The sequence below is a fragment of the Podarcis gaigeae genome, assembly GCF_964106915.1.
Source record: "Podarcis gaigeae genome assembly, chromosome: 14".
Lineage (NCBI taxonomy): Eukaryota > Metazoa > Chordata > Lepidosauria > Squamata > Lacertidae > Podarcis > Podarcis gaigeae.
In genome coordinates, this window is record NC_139690.1 from 11,748,499 (window position 1) to 11,768,152 (window position 19,654).

A 19,654-nucleotide genomic window follows, 5' to 3' on the forward strand; every position below is an offset into this window, starting at 1 on the left:
GGAAAAAATGTTTAAATGCACCTTTCCCACCAAAATACCTAGAGTCCTTTTTTGTTGGAGATAATTCATTTGGAAATTCCCAGGTGTCAAAAAAGGTTATTTATGTATGCCACTACGGCGGCCTGTGTTTTGTTAGCCCAAAAATGGAAAACAAGTGAGGTCCCAAGTAAAGAAGATTGGCAACTTAAACTGATGGAGTATGTGCAGGTTGTGGGTCTAATGAATAGAATAAGAGAACAAGAAGAACATTTGTTTAAAGAAGATTGGGAAATGTTTATTGAATATATGGGGGGAAATTGTGTACACTTGAAAACGTTGACAGCATTAAGATAAATTCAACAGTGTAAATAAGTTTTGATGAAAGTAATAATGGAATACTGAATGGTTTAGTTTATATAAAATATGCAGTTTATATAAAATATGCTATGTAAAAGGGGACGCGGGTGGTGCTGTGGTCTAAACCACAGAGCCTAGGACTTTCTGATCAGAAGGTTGGCGGTTCGAATTCCCGCAAAGGGGTGAGCTCCTGTTGCTTGGTCCCAGCTCCTGCCCACCTAGCATTTCGAAAACACATCAAAGTGCAAGTAGATAAATATGTACCGCTGTTAATAATTTTTTTTTTTAAAAAAAGAAAGCACGTCAAAGTGCAAGTAGATAAATAGGTACCACTCTGGCGGGAAGGTAAACGGCGTTTCCATGCGCTGCTCTGGTTCACCAGAAGCAGCTTAGCCATGCTGGACACATGACCCGGAAGCTGTATGCCGGCTCCCTCGGCCAATAAAGCGAGATGAGCACCGCAAACCGAGAGTCGGCCATGACTGGACCTAATGGTCAGGGGTCCCTTTACCTTTACCTTCATGCTATGTAAAATGAACCATGGAAAGAGAAGGGAAGTCATTGATATTTCAAGGTTGTATAAATGAATACCGGTATTCTAAATTGCAAAACAGAAAATTTAATAAAAATTATTTTTTTAAAAAAGAAAAGAAAAAAAAGTTGTTGTCTTTATGGTCCTGCTTTCAGACTTCACAAAGGCATTCAGCTGGCCACTGCAGGAAAAACGACGCTGAACTAGATGGGCCTAGTTGCAGTTGATCCCTATAGATGTCAGCCTTTGCCAACCAGATGGTTTGGGTCACAACTCCCATCAGCCCTGGCCAGAAGGGCGCCAGGCTGAGATAAGTCCTCAGACCTCAACGCTTAAGCAAACCACAAGCTGTTTGTGTTTGTGTTTATCAGGTTGTGTGGGAACTACCCATTAGGTGCTCCGGTTTTCTGTGGGTCCCAGGGATTGTCCCAGCCTTTGACATACGACTTGGGAGTCTCAAGAAACAAAGTATTTTTAAAGCACTGCTACGATTTTAACAAGGGTATCTGGAGATATGATACGCGAAATGCATGATACACAAATGAATACTTGCATAACCTGATACTTAGCAAAAGAAACAGCTGGACCAAACAGAAGAAAAGGAGCTTAAGAGAGCTTAGAGCAGGGGTGTGGAACTGGATCTGGCTGAAAGGCTCCCTACAAGCCAGCTTTGACTGGTGGGTGGGGAACACCCACCTGTCAATCACCTGGTGTCATTATGATATCAGGTGCTGACTTCAAAGGCGCTCGGTCTCAGCACCCATCAGCTGTGAGAGCAGCTTCATTGTTCTCACTAGGGACCAGCAAAGGTTTTACCTACCCCTCACTCAACAACTCATATGGCATCTGATGTTGGGCTGGTGGGATTGGCTTCAGGGAAATGGCATCCTGGGCCTCATTAGCCCTGCCTGTTAGAGGTTCCCCACTACTGGCTTAGAGCAGGGGTGCCAACCTAAATAAAATATGGAGGGAACAGATAATCCCCACCCTGCATAATCAATCACAAGACGTGCCACACACAATTCCATTTGAATAGCAATGCCCATCAACTTTGGGGTGGCCCAGCCCTCTCAAATATTTTATTGGAGGGGCAAAGGGATTGTGGCCCTCTGGAGTTGGCTCCTATGGCTTTGAGCAGTGATGGCCAAACTTGGCCCTCCAGCTGTTTTGGGGCTACAATTACCATCATCCCTGACCACTGGTCGTGTTAGCTAGGGATGATGGGAGTGGTAGTCCCCAAACAGCTGGGGGGCCAAGTTTGGCCATCACTGGCTTAGAGGAACCACCAGGGTATGTCTTGATGCCTGCTGACGCTGTTCTCAAAGTGCCAGGAGATACAGAGCCAGAACCTGCTTCCTTCCTGCCTTGTGAAAGCAAAGTTATTTCAATAAATAAGAAATAAAGTGCTTTTGCGGTGTCCAGCACTCATGGGTTGGGGGGAGTGGTTTTAGTTCATTCCCTTGTCTGGACCTTCTGGGGGCTGTGTGCCAATGATGATGCACAGTAGGCTATATCCCAGCCTTGCAAAAACAAGAGGGTTCTGTATACACAACCCCACCTTCATCTTGGCCAGCAAGAGGCATGGCCTCAGTTGAGGGACATCTTCCAGGCAAGCAAATGTGCTCAAGGAGGGCATGGAGCAGGGCCACAGAGGGGCACAGTTTGGGGAGTGGGAAAGGCCCTGGGAGTATCCTGAGGGCCAGATAAGGAGGTCTGGAGGAATATATTTGGCCCCTGAGGTTCACCACCAGTTTTAACAAAACATAGTTTGGCCACCTCATGAGAAGAGAAGACTCCCTGGGAAAGACCCTAATGTTAGGAAAGATGGAGGGCAAAAGGAGAAGGGAATGACAGAGGACGAGATGGTTGGACAGTGTCCTCGAAGCGACCGACATGAATTTGACCAAGCTGCGGGAGGCAGTGGAAGACAGGAGTGCCTGGTGTGCTCTGGTCCATGGGGTCATGAAGAGTCAGACACAACTAAATGACTAAACAACAACAATAGTTTGAAGATAATGGAGCAAGAACAGGTCAAGCCACGGCCACCCCTGAATGCCAGACTCTGGAAATGGATGGAGAAAGCATCTTGAAGAAAAGCAAAGTTACAGTGGTACCTCAGGTTACATACGCTTCAGGTTACAGACTCCGCTAACCCAGAAATAGTGCTTCAGGATGAGAACAGAAACCGTGTGGCGTCGGCGCAGCAGCAGCAGGCCCCATTAGCTAAAGTGGTGCTTCAGGTTAAGAACAGTTTCAGGTTAAAAACAGACCTCCGGAACGAATTAAGTACTAAACTCGAGGTACCACTGTATATAAAACCATGGCTGGTGTCTTAGATTGTCTGTGCATAAAGGGTTCTATAGCAATACTCCATTCTTATTATACTTCTAGTAAATAATGAAACAAGAACAACACATCTGAGAGAAGCCCAGTTCTCCCACAAGGTTGCACAGATGGGGAACTGAGCGCTATTATTCCCCCCCTGCTATGCTCCAAATGGTGGTTCAGAGTGATGATGATTCCTTTAATCTATCAATTTGTTTTGCAATGGATAATAAAAGACGGGGTGGGCTGGGGATAATGATCAACCACATTTTTTTGATTCAAATGCATAACTCTATTTAAGACTCACTCATGAACTGTTGTGATCTTAGTTGGCCTCTATGTGTATTTATTGTTTTTATCATAGCTATGTTTTCTCTTCTATGTATATGTGTGTATTAGTTTAGTAAACTGTCTTACGCATTCTTTGGGGATCTTGTTTGTTTTGCAAGGTTATGACTGTAAGTAGGGCTCAGGGTGACATTTTCAAATCAAGGGGTGATCTGTTGTACAAACTAGATACATTCTAGCCGATCCTACCATAATTCCCCCAAAATTCATGTATAGATGAAGGTCTTAACCGCACTAAACATAAGCTGTTTCCTAGTTCTGCTGGATCTCTCGGCAGCCTTTGATACCATCAACCATGACATCCTTCTGGACCATCTAGAGGGGCTGGGAGCATTGTTATACAGTGGTTCCGCTCCTTCCTCCTGGGCCGTGTCCAGAAAGTGGTGGTGAGGGATGAGTATTCAGACCCCTGGGCTCTCACTTGTGGGGTGCCTCAGGGTTCCGTCCTCTTCCCCATGCTTTTTAACATCTATATAAAACTGCTGGGAGAGATCATCAGGGGGTTTGGGCTGGGTGTTCATCAGTATGTGGATGATACCCAGCTCTACCCTTCTTTTAAATCAGAACCAGTGAAGGTGGTGAAGGTCCTGTGTGAGTGTCTGGAAGTGGTTGAAGGATGGATGCCGGCTAACAGATTGAGGTTGAATCCTGACAAGACAGAAGTACTGTTTTGGGGGACAGGGGGCAGGCTGGTGTGGAGGACTCCCTGGTCCTGAATGGGGTAACTGTGCCCCTGAAGGACCAGGTGTGCAGCCTGGGAGTCATTTTGGACTTATAGCTGTCCATGGAGGTGCAGGTCAATTCTGTGTCCAGGGCAGCTGTCTACCAGCTTCATCTGGTATGCAGACTGAGACCCTACCTTCCCGCAGACTGTCTCACCAGAATAGTGCATACTCTGGTTATCTCCCGCTTGGACTACTGCCATGCGCTCTGTGTGTCACCTTTGAAGGTGACCCAGAAACTACAATTAATCCAGAATGTGGCAGCTAGACTGGTGACTGGGAGTGGCCACCAAGACCATATAACACGGGTCCTGAAAGACCTACATTGGCTCCCAGTACGTTTCTGAGCACAATTCAAAGTGTTGGTGCTGACCTTTAAAGCCCTAAACGGCTTGGCCCAGTATACCTAAAGGAGCGTCTCCACCCCCATTGTTCAGCCTGGACACTGAGATCCAGCACCGTGGGCCCTTTGGCGGTTCCCTCCCTGCGAGGAGTGAGGTTACAGGGAACCAGGCAGAGGGCCTTCTTGGTAGTGGTTCCCACTCTGTGGAACGCCCTCCCTTCAGATGTGAAGGAAATAAGCAGCTATCCTATTTTTAAAAGACATCCGAAGGCAGCCCTGTTTAGGGAAGTTTTAATATTTAATTCTGTATTGTTTCTAACACTTGATTGGGAAACGCCCAGAGTGGCTGGGGAAACTGGGATGTCTTTTAAAAATAGGATAGCTGCTTATTTCCTTCACATCTGAAGTGAGGGCGTTCCACAGAGCGGGCACCACTACCGAGAAGGCCCTCTGTCTGGTTCCCTGTAACCTCACTTCTCGCAGGGAGGGAACTGCCAGAAAGCCCTCAACGCTGGACCTCAGTGTCCGGGCTGAACGATGGGGGTGGAGACGCTCCTTCAGATATACTTCCTTGGGAGTTAGTGAACTCTTCTTCTCTGGAGGTTTGTAAGCAGAGCTTGGATGGCCATCTGTCATCGACTTGAGGTTCTTGCATTGCAGGGCTTTGGATTAGACGACCCTCGGGGTCCCTTCCAAACCCTATAGGGTTTCCTAAAGAGCCCTGTCTGGAGCAGTCAGGGCTCGATCCATCTGCCCGCAGGACACGTGTTTTGCGCGGAGCCTTCGCCCTCGCGGCTCGCCCTGCGCTCGCCTGCTGGGTTGGCCCGTGTCCCGGCCAGCCTCTCTCCGTCCCTCCCAGCGCCGGGGCGCCCGCCACTCGCAGTCCTTCCGCCCCCGACGGTGCGAGCCAGCCGCCCACGGGGCACAAGCGCCTCCCCGTCGCGGCCGAGCCCCCTGCCACCCCCCGGCCGAGTTGTCCCAGCGAGGAGCGCCTGGTCCGTCGGGCGTCGCGATGCAAGGCCAGGCAGCGGGCAGCCGGGCGCTGTGCTGCGCGCTGGCTGCCGTCGGGTTGCTGTCGGCGCTCAGCGCCGCCGGCACCGTCTTTTTGCTGGGCCAGTGGCGGGAGCTGAGCGCCGCGCTGCAGGCGACCCAGGACGAGGTGGCGCAGCTGCGGCAGCCCCAGGTTCCGCCGAGCGCGCTGCGGCACCTCCGCGACAGCGGCGCCCCGTCGGACGGCGGCCTCGCCCAAGCGCCGGGCGGCCGCGACAAGAGGAGCCAGCGGAGGCGCGCCCTCGCCAAGAGCCACATCCGCGCCGAGGACGAGGACATGCTCATGATGATGACCTACTCCATGGTGCCGGTAGGGGGCGCTCTGGCCTGTCGAGGGGGAGGAGGGGTCGGGGTCGAGACTGGGTTCCTCCCTAGAGATCCAGAGAGAAATCTGCGCTTGGAAAGCTCCAGTTATCTGCCCCAAGGTCAGGCTTGCTATCCGCCACTCCCCACTGGCAGAGCTCCTGTGCTGCTGCCAGCGGAAATCCAACAGGTGCAGCTCGTGCTATGGAAAGGGGCAGAAAGGTTCCCCTCCCGTTGTACCCTTTTAGGGTAAAAGAGTATTGGGAAATGATCCACAATGAACTGGAAAAACCCAGAGTCCTTTCTGTTGGGGATAATTCAGACTGAAATTCCCAGGTGTCAAAAAAGCTAATTTATGTATGCTGCTTTTGCGGCCTGTGTTTTGTTCATAGCTGTCAACGTTTTCCCCTTTTTAAGGGAAATTCCCTTATTTTGAATAGGATTCCTCACAAGAAAAGGGAAAAGTTGACAGCTATGGTTTTGCTAGCCCAAAAATGGAAAACAAGCAAGGTCCCAACTAAAGAAGAATGGAAACTTAAGTTGACAGAATATGCACAACTCGCAGACTTAACATATAGAATAAGAGAAAATAATTGTGTACAGGTGAAAACGCTGGCAGCATTAAGATAAATTCAACAGCGTAAACAAAGTTTTGATGGATGTAATAATGGAATACTGAATGGTATAGTTTTTATAAAATATGCAGGGATTTATGGTATGTAAAATGAACCATGGAAAGAGAAGAAGGGAAGTCACTGATATCTGAAGGATGTAAAATGAGTATTTTAAATGGTAAAACAGAAAACGCATAAAAAAAGAAGAAGAAAGAAAGTTCCCTCTGTTGGATTTCAGCCACTCTTCGCGGCACCGGAGCGAGGCCAGAAGATAAAGATGGCAAGGGGGAATGAAGGCCCCGATATTTGGTGAAGGTGGGAGGCCTGAAATATCCAGGGTTAGCATCACCCCCAGTGTCAAAGGCTCCTGTGTGCTTGTCAGCTACAGCTTTCCCTGTCTCTGCATGGCCGCGCTTCAGAAAGGCACCACCTGTTGAATTTTGCGATCTGAAGCCTGTTAGAGGATTTCTTCCATTCACATGCCAAAAACTGTGCTCAGGTTGGATCTAAGCAACCTGGGTATGTGCAGGATATCAGCCAAAGAGTTAATAATAACTGTTGAATTGTGTGCAGCCATAAGCAGGGTATCATTTTTTTAAAAACCAAAAACCAAAACCCTATTGATTTAAATAGCCAGAAATTCCCAGGTTCAATCCCTGTGATATCCAGGTAGGATAATGTACTCATGTTGAGTTGGAAGGGACCCAAAGGTCATCTAGCCCAACCCCTGCAATGCGGGACGGAGAAAGACTTCTATTCTGAAACTGCAAAGAGTCACTGCCAGTCAGTGTAGACACAAGCTAAATGGTCCCATGTTCCTCTTTTTGTTGCGCTGTGCAAGACTTCCAAGGGTGCTGCACAGCAGGGGCTGGAGGAGAGGGCTAGGGAAAGGGGCAGGCTGCAGATGGGTAGAGTCAATCTCCAGGTTGTGATCTTGGTGGCACTTTGATATTTTGGACAGCTTGTTCTGCACTGCCAAGGTGAGCCAAAACAGCAGCTGAACAGCAACACCTCTTAAATTCTCTGTAAGGGACGTGGGTGGCGCTGTGGTCTTGAGTCTCTTGGGCTTGCCAATCAGAAGGTTGGCGGTTTGAATCCCCGAGATGGAGTGAGCTTCTGTTGCTCTGTCCCCGCTCCTGCCAACCTAGCAGTTCAAAAGCGCACCAGTGCAAGTAGACAAATAGGTACCACTGTGGCGGGAAGGTAAACAGTATTTCCGGGCTCTTTGATTTCCGTCATGGTGTTCCATTGAGCCAGAAGCGGTTTAGTCCTGCTGGCCACATGACCCGGAAAGCTGCCTGTGGACAAATGCCAATCTTATCTGCTGAATTTGATCTTATCAGTTGCGCAGAAAATCCAAAGAGAGATTTTGCTTTACCAAGCTTTGATTCGGTAGGTTAGATCAGATTTACATGAGGCACAGCTGCATAGCCACGAGAAAAGCCCCTTTTGTATTGCAGGGGGTTGGAAAAGTTTTGTGATTCTGTGATAACTTGTGTGCACACTCAGTGATAGAATTTATGATACGTTTGATGTTTCCCCCATAAAATACTTTATCTGTAGCTGTGTGATATTTTGTATCCTAAGACAGAACCACAAGGTATGCAAATGCTATCTAATCCTAAACTGCATTGCAGTAAAAACAAAAACAGAACTTTCTTCCAGGATATACAACAGTTGTCTGAGCGATTATATAGTTATAACGTGTCTACAACTGACACTCAGTTTAGAGAGTTGTCAACTGGCCCAGGCTTCTGTGCCTTTAATGATCTGCAACACTTGGAAGCTTGCCATAAGAACATAGAAAGACAGTTCGGAAACTTCAGCTAGTACAGAATTCACCAGAGCAAGACGGTTTGAACATATTACACTGATCCTGGTCCAACTGCACTGGCTACCAGTTAGTTTCCAGACCCAATTCAAAGTGCTGGTTTTGACCTATAAAGCCTTAAATGGCTCAGGACCGCAATACCTCAAGGACCGCCTCTTTCCATATGAACCTACACAGACCCTGAGATCATCTTCTGAGGTCCTCCTTCGTGTGCCTCCTCCTCGAGAGGTCCAGAGGGTGGCAACACGAGAACGGGGCCTTCTCTGCAGTGGCTCCCCGTCTGTGGAATGCTCTCCCCAGGGAAGTTCACCTGGCGCCTTCATTATACAACTTTTTAACCAGGCCTTTGGTTGCTTTGACTGACATCCTATGCCCTTTTAAAATGTGGCTCTTTTGGGGGGGGTGTTATTGGGTTACAGTGGTACCTCAGGTTACAGACACTTCAGGTTACATACGCTTCAGGTTACAGACTCTGCTAACCCAGAAATAGTACCTCGGGTTAAGAACTTTGCTTCAGGATGAGAACAGAAATTGTGCAGCAGTGGCGGGAGGCCCCATTAGCTAAAGTGGTCTTCAGGTTAAGAACAGTTTCAGGTTCAGAACGGACCTCCAGAACGAATTAAGTTCTTAACCCGAGGTACCACTGTATTGTGTTTATTTTGATTTTATATATTGTGATCTTTTCTGTTAACCGCCCTGAGACCTCCGGGTATAGGGCAGTGTATAAATTAAATAAATAATAAAACAATAATAATAGGAGGAGCTTGACTGCAGAAAGCCCCATCTAGTCCAGCATTCTGCTTTCACAGTGGCCAACCAGATGACTATGGAAAGCTTGCAAGTGAAACCAAAGCAGAACAGCACTCTTTCAATCATAATTTCCAGCAACTGGCATTCAGAGGCATAGTGTCTCTGACTATGGAGGTAGAAAACAGCCATCAGGGCTAGTGGTCATTGATAGTCTTGCCAATGTCCAAGGAGCATCATCTCATTCCAATTGCTGTAGACTAATGTAATATTTAGGGGACGTGGGTGGGGCTGTGGGTTAAACCACAGAGCCTAGGGCTTGCCGATCAGAAGGTCGGCGGTTCGAATCCCTGCAATGGGGTGAGCTCCCGTTGCTCGGTCCCAGCCCCTACCAACCTAGCAGTTTGAAAGCACACCAAAGTGCAAGTAGATAAATAGGTACTGCTCTGGCGGGAAGGTAAACAGCATTTCTGTGCGCTGCTCTGGTTCGCCAGATGCGGCTTAGTCATGCTGGCCACATGACCCAGAAGCTGTACGCCATCTCCCTCGGCCAATAAAGTGAGATGAGCGCCTCAACGCCAGAGTCGGCCACGGCTGGACCTAATGGTCAGGGGTCCCTTTACCTTTACCTAAGTGATTGTTAAAGATGCAGGAGCCAGATCTGGGTGTAAAGCTGGCAACTCTGTATTTAATTGCCAATATTTGATGAAAAAAGTTTTCAGGGTGGTTTAAAGTGAAATGCAAAATGAAATCTGAACCCAGAACAAAACTGGCAGTGAAGAATGACATCTGTACCAGCAGATCTTAAAAAATGCAAGAACGGAAAGGAGGGGGGTGGAAATACAATTGAGAGGCAATTTTATCCATTCATTACTTTAATTTTAAAGGTGGGTATAAATAGGATGGAAGAACTTCTATTGCACATGTCTTGCTTGGTGGAGCTTCTGTCCAGACTCAAGTATCAAGTACCATTGAGCCAGGTGCTTGTATTATGTGTTCTTCACACAATATGTATTTGTTATTTATTTTTTGTTCCTCCATCCTTCCAACCTCTACAAGACATGCTTACTTTCCATGCTTGCTGCTTTCTCTTGCCTCCTTACCCTGTGAGTGCCAGAGAAGCCAGAAGAGCCTGCATCAATTTCTCACGGCTGTGTGGCTCCATAAGATCTCACCTGTTCAGACCCTTTCATTAGATCATTCCTATTACATAGCCAGAAAGCTAGGGACTATCATTTGCATTTTAAAGGGCTGCAGCTCAGTGGTTACAGCATCTCCTTTGCATGCAGAAAGTCCTAGGTTCTATTGCTGGCTGGTCCAGGGAGTCTGGAAGACAGCCTGGAGAGCCGCTGTCAGTGCAGACAACAATGATCTAGTAAGGCAGTTTCTTCATGCACATTTCTTGGGTCACTTGTGAAGGCTGTCAGATGAGCCAGTGTTTCGCTGCTTTTGCTTCATCTTCCTTCCCCAAGAGAGAGAGAGAACAGATCAAGCTCTCAAAATTGCAAAGCTAACGTCATCTGTTCTGCAGACGTTCTTGCAAAAGGTAAGAAATGGAAAGGATGGGGGGAAACAAACAGAAGACGATTTGGTTTTTGTTATGTACTGAGCTGAATAGGATCCAGAATGCAGCAGTCTGATTGGTCCACAGTAGCCACCCAATCCAGCTCCAGGTGGAAGTGAATCCGCAACCTGATTGGCCTACAGGTGAATCCCATAATTAGCCAATCACGTGGGGCCCATTATGTAAATAATGTATATAAAGCAGACATTCTGGGGGAACTTCCATTCCTCCTCGCCACTATGAGCTGAATAAAGAGCATGAAATCCACTCTCGACTCCGAGTATATTTCAGTTTTAATTGCTCTCTAGCTAGCCATCAGTGTTCCCCTGAAGCTGTTTCCCAGGGTTGTTCTACTTTGTGTAGATCCTGGGAGTGGGTGGGAAATCTCAGTTAGTTTGTGTCTACACGCATTAAGTTGCTGGAGTGGCTTTGTAATCAAACCATCTTCCCAGGGAACTCTGGGAATTGTAGGAGTGTGTGTGTGTCCTGACAACCCTTGGCCTCCTGAACGAACTACAGCTCCCATAATTCTTTGTGGGAAGCCATGGCTGTTTAAAAGTGCCGTTATAGTGTTTTACATGTATGCTGTAGGTGTGGGCTGAGTGTAGGGGGTCCATTGCAGGCCTCTATCCTGTCCTATACCCGCCCCCCGTCTCATACTCTAGTTTTTCTTCAGATCATATAAATCTTCTGCCTTTTTGCTATATCCCACTGTTTTTGCTTGGCAACAGTGGTGTGGAAATTCCCTGGGTAAAAGAAAGAGGCTTTCGTCCTTTTTGTTGGGTGCATTCCTATGTCTTCTGTAGCTCCTGATCTAGAGACAAGTATTCCAACAACGAAAAATCAGTGGCCATTTTTCCATCCCTCGATTCATTCTTTTGTGTCAAAACAAATTGCAGGACAAATTCGTCCTCCTCCACCCCCACTCCCCGCTCTCTCTTAATAGACTCTCGCTATGATTATGCCAGTTGACGAAGTGTTTTCGGTGAAGAAGCTCTGCAAAGAGTGGGCAATCAGTCGCCCGACTTTGTGAACAAAAGTGTGGAAATGAAAGCAAGATAAGCAAAAAAGGAGAGGGCAAGGAATCTGGAACGCAGTCGTGATATTCTGGCATGGCTATAGATTGGACGACGGTACAAAACAAAGAAGCCCAAATCTGTAGTAAATGACTCATTCTCAGTTCGGTGAAAAGCGCCGCGTGGAATGTGAGAGGAGCACTTTGATGCGTGTCCAAAATTCCTTGCTCATCAACCCTATTTGTATTATGAGCAGAGTTTGCTCAGCTGAGCAGAGTTTGCTCGTGTTCCAGATAGGGCTTGCTAATAATCTCACATTCTTTTCTCAAGCCCTCCCAAAGGCAAAGGCTCAAAATATTTCCCAAAAGGCAAACATGGGTTGTGTGTCTAGATGCAGAAGAGAACCGGATCCTTCAGTACCTTTTAAACGGGGTGGGGTAAGCCTGTGCCTCCCGAGAAGTTGCCAGACTACACTTCCCATCATCAGCAGCCATTGGCCATTCTGGCTGGGGCTGATGGGAGTTGGAGTCCAACATCATCCTGGATAGCTCCGTTGGTTAGAGCATGGTGCTGATAATGCCAAGGCCGCAGGTTTGATCCCCATATGGGATAGCTGCCTGTGGGCCACTACACCCCCCCAAGCTCTCTTCTGTCCTCCGTCCAGCTTATCAGAGTTCAAATACATTGGGAGTACAGCCTGGGAGGGGGTTCCAAGGGCCACATAGAAAGGATTAGAGGGGCATGATTTGCCTGCAGTCCTGAGGTTTATCACCACTGCTGTAGGAAAGAAGAAGTCATGATTTAATAGTTAATAAAAGATCACAGATCCACTTCAAATTGGAAACTGGATTTTTGTTCCTGTTAGGTTTTCAAGCAGAGGCTGGTTTGCCACCCAAGAGGGATGCTGTATCAGTGGATCACAGGCAGGGGTTGGGCTAGAGATCTTTTGAGATCCCTTCCAGCTCAATGCTTACTATATAATTGCAAGCGGAGGGGCAACTCAACTCGTACACTCGTACACTCAAAAATGTTTGGTCTGACACACTTGGAAAGCAAATCTTTAAGACTGTATTTGGACCTCAAGTTATAACGGACAACTTGCCTTTGGTGACCCTCTTGCTGGGCTTCAGCATGAATTGCAGATCTAGACTTGTCTCCTGTTTGGCAGGTTTACCTTGGACAGTGACTCGAGCAGAGACACAACAGGGATCTTCCAGCAAGGATGTAGAATTACTCTGTATCTCTTCATTAGGTGTGACTGGATTATTGTAACACTTAAGACACAGAGATGCAGCAGAACCATCTCCTCCTGCAGTAGCAGAGGCTGTTGGAAGGTGGCAAAGTTGGGCTTTTTGACATGCAGAGACACAGTGGGCAGCCACCTCTGAAGATCATGCTTAGTCTATGCCTTGGGAGTGATCGAGTGACCATTCATTCCTGATGCAGAAGGATACTGAATTCTCCAACTCCCTGCCCCAAGAAATAATAATCGAAAGAACTCAGAGTATTTAAGCATGCAGAGATGCAGCGGACAACCTCTTAGGAACATAAGATGAGTTTTGCTGGATCATGCCTGTCTAACGTCTGGATTTCTATGGGAACAAGCTAAGCATGTAGACATTCAGATTGCCTCTCACCCTGGAAATGTCATAAATCCATTTTGACCAGCAGCAACTGATAGAGCTGGGCTCCATGGATTTGTGCTTTGGAGCTGAGGGCAACCTTTCTGCATTTAATTGATTTATTTATCTCAAGTCGTGGCACACTCTGTTTTAAAGCATTATTCTGATGTGCTAGAATGGTAGGAAGCTGTCTAAATCTCACATTCTGCACCCTGCCATAAAGATACCGTGTTTTGTGATTTCAGGTCCGGGTGATGATCGAGATCTGCAACAGCACAAAGGGAGTGTGCTTGACAGGTATGCTGGAGAATTTGTGATTGGGCAAACTGGGGACTTCTTTCTGTCTGTGCCTATTTTATTGCTGCTACACCAGTGGGAGAAATTTGCCACCAGTATCACTACCCAAAGCTGCTCTAAACAGGAGCATGTCTAAGTGTGGAAATACAGCTGATTCATATATATATATATATATATATATATGATGGCTTTTATATGGTCAGAGGGAGAGGAACTGTTCCTGCTCTACTTCTGAATGCCTTGCTGCAGCCTGCTAACATTGGCATGCTGTAGCGCAGGGGTCAGCAAACTTTTTCAGCAGGGAGCCGGTCCACTGTTCCTCAGACCTTGTGGGGGGCCAGACTATATTTTGGGGGCAAAAGTGAATGAATTCCTATGCTCCACAAATAACCCAGAGATGCATTTGAAATAAAAGCACACATTCTACTCATGTAAAAACACGCTGATTCCTGGACCGTCCACGGGATTTAGAAGGCGATTGGGCCAGATCCGGGCCCCGGACCTTAGTTTGCCTACCCATGCTCTAACCCAGCTTTCTGCAACCTGTTCCTACTGGACTGCAAAACCCATCATCCCCGACCATTGGCTATGCTGGCTGGGGCTTATGGGAATTAGAGTCCGAAACACCTTGAGGCCAGCAAGTTCGGGGAAAGGAGTTGCTAACTTAAGCGAGTTTGCGATATTTCAGGTTGGTCCTGATAAAGAAATGGCACTACTGGTACTTTTGGATTGCTTTCTTAATGGCAACAGGGCTAATGGAAACCTTTGGCTTCCATTAGCTTTGGCTTCCATGTTCTTCATTTATCCTTGGTCTCCCACTAGTCAAGGATAATGGGAGCCACAGTCCAGTGTAGATAACCACAGGTTCCCCATCCCTGGTCTAAATGGAGCTTGTTGGCTATAAAGATCCAGCACAGTCCATAAAGTGCATTTTTGGCCTAGGACCTCAGGGATAAACAATGACTTGACGTCCATTTTTCAAGATGTGGGGAACCATTGTCCTTCCAGATGTTGCTGAACCAGCATGGTGAATAGCCAGGAATGGTGGCAGCATCTGGAAGGTCCAATTTCTCATACCTGGACTAGATACAATGGGGACGAGTCGCTGCTACATAATTCTACACATCTTGCATGCAAAGGCTGATGAATTTGCACAAGGACTTAAAAAAACCAACAACCCACAAACTGATTTGGAGATGTGAAGAATTGAATTTAAGATTGGACGAAATGAGAAACGGTTAGAGACACAAATTGATCAGTTTGCCCATTGCTAGTTTCAGGTTCCCAACAGTCAAGCAGGAATGAGGGAGCCTTAAAGCAGGATCTTCGCCACCATTTAATCCAGATCTGTTGTTTCGTTTTGGCACAGCCTTCAGATCCCATGTGCCATTTTCATGTGTGCTGCAAACTGAGATGCTGAGAGCTTCTAGGGAGGCACCAAAAATACAAAGGTGTAAAGGACTGGATTATGTTGGCTGGCAGGAGTGAAAAAGCGAGTGTGCCACTATCCTCTGCAATGAGACTACCCTGAGGAATGCATGCTTTGTCAAAAGAGCAACTGGCTGAAATTTAAGCGGGTGCTGGGCTTGGAACAGAGAAGGAAGTTTGTTTGTTTGTTTTGAAAGATTAGCCACCAGTGAACTGAATTGGTGGTGGTAGAGGGAAGGATTACATTTCTGTATTTTTCAAAGTATTATGTTGTGCGTATTGTGAGCAGTTTCCCACATAAATACAGCAGCAACCAATGCTCCCTTCTCGAGTAGGCGAGGCAAACATTTTTCGCAAAGTTAATCCGCCATTTTCATTTCACTTTTGAGCACATTTATTTATTTAGAGCATTTGCACCCTGTTCTTCAGGCTGCCAACCTCCCATCTTCGTAGCTGTCAACTTTTCCCTTTTCTTGTGAGGAATCCTATTCGGAATAAGGGAATGTCCCTTAAAAAAATGGAAACGTTTACAGCTATGCCCACCTTATGTTCGGCCAATGTACATGTGTAAACTCAGAGACTGGTAGCCGAATTGTGGAGGAGGGTGTGGACTGCTGGCTGCCCAAAACCTGTAGAGATGGGAAACATGTGACTCTCCACAAGTTGGACTCCAAGTCCCATCAGCCCCTGTCAGCATGGCCAATGGTCAGGGCTGATGGGTGTTGTAGTCAAACTGGCTTAGTTTACCCATCTTTGTTTCAAAGCAGGAATGGGGAACATCAGGCTTGAGCTCTCTGTCTCTCCTCTGGGACTCTCACAAGGCACATCCACTCTCCCCAAGCCATATCCCACTTAGGTTTCATTTCACACCTTCCTTGAGTGTTCTCACCTGGCTGCAAGGTGTCCTTGAGAAGGATAGAGGACATAGAGGGGGGGTTGTGACAGTGTCAGTGTGTGCAGCAGCTAGCCTGCTGTACAGAGGTAAATTTACATTCATTTATGTTCTTTTAAAAATTATTTTTATTAATTTCCAAATTATTACAAATCAAAGCAAATTACTTTAATTTAATACAATTTCTTAAAATCGGGTTTCCCGCTCCTGTGGCAAACATATGTCAGTCATTTCCTCCCATAGCTGCATCTTCCCTTATTTAATGTCCAGTTGATCCTTCACTTGTTGTTAGTCCATTCCTGCAGCTGACCACATTATTATTATTACAGTGGAACCTTGGAAGCCGAATGCCTTTAAACTCAAACGTTTTGGCTTCCAAACGATCAAAAACCGAAAATGTTTTTCGGAAGCTGAACGTCTGACATGACTTCCACAGCTTCCACTGCTTCCGATTGGCTGCAGGAAGCTCCTGCAGCCAATTGGAAGCCACGCCTTGGTTCTCGAACCATTTCAAGAGTCGAACAGACTCCTGGAATGTATTAAAATCGAGAACCAAGCTATGACTGTATTATTATTATTATTATTATTATTATTATTATTATTATTATTACTTCCTACTTACGAAAAGTGCCTCTTTTACATCTTACAAATATGAAATCCATTTCATGTGTGTAGTCCTTTTATGTACATTGTTGTTTCAGACCTGGTGTGCTGGGATAATTAATTAATATCTTCCCATTTTACATTCATTTAGCCATAAACTTTTGATTCACGTGTGACACTGCCCCCTCCAATAAAAGCTGCCCAAAAGGGAACCTGTCTCTTAGGCTGAAATATTTTCTCCACCCCTACCTAGATGGTTACACATATCCTTTGTTTGTTTCAATGTAATTTTCAACGTGATACAGTGGTACCTCAGTTTAAGAACAGCCCTGTTTAAGAACAATTCTGTTTACAAACTCCGCCAAACCGGAAGTAGTGTCCTGGTTTGCGAACTTTACCTCTGTCTACGAATGGAAGCCGAACGGTGGAAGGGCACCAGCAGCATGAGGCCTCATTAGGGAAAGTGCACCTCATTTTAAGAACGGTTTTGGTTTAAGAACAGACTTCTGGAATGGATTAAGTTCGTAAACCGAGGTACCACTGTACTGGGATATTCATTGGAGTGTTATTTCCAGTTTTGGAACTGAGTTTGGAATGCACTGACTATTCTCCCTGTCTCTCTCTGTATGTGTCTAGGACCACCAGGAATACCAGGTAATATCCCGTCTCCTGTATGTTCTCACTGTATGCAATGGATCCTGTCTCTAAGCTTAAGCACTAGCTGAAATAGCTGCTTTTACTGTCCTTCCCTGTTTATCTCCTGCCTCCCCTTCCCCCTGTTTGTATACTACTGTAGACTGAAAATTGTATAATGTCATAGCATGGTAGATAGATAATGTAAGGATATGTATAATTTTATAACATGCGGAGAATAATATGTGCTGAGATATCAGAGAGAGGGGCTGAGGGAAGTCTCTGGGAGGGGGGAGGGAGGGTTTGAAGGGGGTGGGGGGAAAGGAAAAAAAATAATGACTATGATATGTTTTGATAATTTGTTATATTGAAATTGTTAATAAAAACTTTTTTTAAAAAAAGAAGAAAAGAAAGAAAAACAAAATAGATCCTGCCAACCCAATAAATAAATAAATAAATAAATAAATAAATAAATAAATAGATAGATGATAGATAGATAGATAGATAGTATACTAGCACATGATACTAGTCGGCGTTTGTCCACAGACAGCTTTCTGGGTCATGTGGCCAGAGGGACTAAACCACTTCTGGCACAAGGGGACACCGTGACAGAAACCAGAGCGCATGAAAACACTGTTTACCTTCCCACCGCAGTGGTACCTATTTATCTATTTGCACTGGCGTACTTTTGAACTGCTAGGTTGGCAGGAGCAGGGACAGAGCTATGGGAGCTCACCCCGTTGCCCAGATTTAAACCGCTGACTTTCCGATTGGCAAGCCCAAGAGGCTCAGTGGTTAGACCACAGCGCCACCCACTGGGCTGTAAAAGCACACGTCTCAAGGGTCGAAGGCCACTTCTGTGGGGTGGGAGTTCCACAATGTAGGAATAAGTCTCAGCAGGCTTCTGAGGTCTCCTCCAGGAGTCAATGTGCTGAAGCAGGTGCTGACAACCTCCAGAAAACCCGGACGGACGACTATGTGAGAGTGTGGCAGAGGCAGCAATGGAACTGTGTTCCCTCCAGTCTTGTGCAATGAGAGTCAACAGGCTCCAATTTCCGTTTAAATCAGTGGGGGCTTCTTCCAAATAAACAGGCGTTGTGCTGATCTGCACAACTTTTTGTCTCAGTTGCAGCTGAGAGGTTCGGCCTTCCCTCTTGCTAAAGAACCACAGCCGTCTTTGTGAACAAATAGCACAAGTCTATGCGGGTTTGCTCAGCACTGAAGCCCCACTGTGTTTCATGGGTCTTACTCCCTTGTGGATTATAGAAACCTTTAAGTTTTCCATAGGAGCCCCCCAAAGTTGGTATCGATGCAGCATATTTCTGGAATGTTGTTGTCAGCTTCTCAATATTCTCTTCCACCAGCTGCATTATTGCACCATCAAAAACTGCTAACTTTCCTCGTTCCAAACCATTGGAAGGCAAACACAATGGCTTAGGCCTGCTTTTAATTTCTAGTCCATAGTGTCTCCCCCCCCCCTTCCATATGTTCCACATGTTATCAGTTAAATTTCTGGATATTATGAAACTGATGACACAGTTGTCATTATGCTGTAGAAGAAAGCAGCCTTTTCTTCTGGGTTTCTTATGAGACTGTTGTTTTAACTTCAAAATAAAGCTTTGCAAATTAAAAAGGGGGGAGGAAAGAATGGGGGGCACATATGATGCTAATTTAGCTTTAGATGTACTTCTGGTGTTCATTTGGCATGAGATGTCCTTTGTTTATTTACCACTGAGGAACCTTTCCTTGAATGTTATTAATAAAAATGAGGGGGATGCAATTAATTCCCTTTATATAAAGCCAGAAATTCTGCCGCTCAGCAGGTCTGGGAAGAAGGGTGAGAGATAAATGCAATTTTAAAAGTAATGGAATAAATACTTTTTGATGATATGTGATATCCTGTGCAGGGGGTGGGACTCCCTGAAATGTATTTCTTTGACTTTGTCAGGTCCTCCCGGGCTTGATGGACTGCCTGGTCTTAACGGATCAGATGGCGATCCTGGCATCCCTGGTCAGAAGGGAGAAATTGGAAAAAGAGGGAAACCAGGTATATTTTTGGACTTAAGAATGACATATGCAGCTGACCTTTCCCCCTTTATTGTATCTTCTCTCCCCACCTCGATCCTTAGAGGCAGTTCTGAAGAAGTTCAGACAAATCATGTGGTGCTGTTCTCTTGCAGTGACTGTACCACTTCAGACTGGAGGTGGGAAACTGCATGTCTGAACACTGTCTCTGAAATATACTTGGAGTCGAGAGTGGATTTCATGCTCTTTATTCAGCTCATAGTGGTGAGGAGGAATGGGAGTTCCCCCGAAATGTCTGCTTTTTACACAATGGGCCCCACGTGATTGGCTAATTCCGGGATTCATCTGTAGGCCAATCAGGTTGCGGATTCACTTCCACCTGGAGCTGGATTGGGTGGCTCCTGTGAACCAATCAGACTGCTG

At 46.3% G+C, this 19,654-nt stretch overlaps 1 protein-coding gene across 1 annotated transcript in view; it reads left to right on the forward strand.

Annotated features, from left to right (window-relative positions):
* The first annotated feature begins 5,428 nt into the window (after positions 1-5,428).
* GLDN (gliomedin) overlaps positions 5,429-19,654 on the forward strand; it is a 35,506-nt gene continuing 21,280 nt past the window's right edge. The window contains exons 1-4 of the mRNA XM_083712715.1: positions 5,429-5,966; positions 13,599-13,650; positions 17,210-17,227; positions 19,155-19,253. Coding sequence (XP_083568841.1) covers positions 5,619-5,966; positions 13,599-13,650; positions 17,210-17,227; positions 19,155-19,253 — 517 coding nt within the window. The 5' untranslated portion in view covers positions 5,429-5,618. The remainder of the gene's footprint in view (positions 5,967-13,598; positions 13,651-17,209; positions 17,228-19,154; positions 19,254-19,654) is intronic.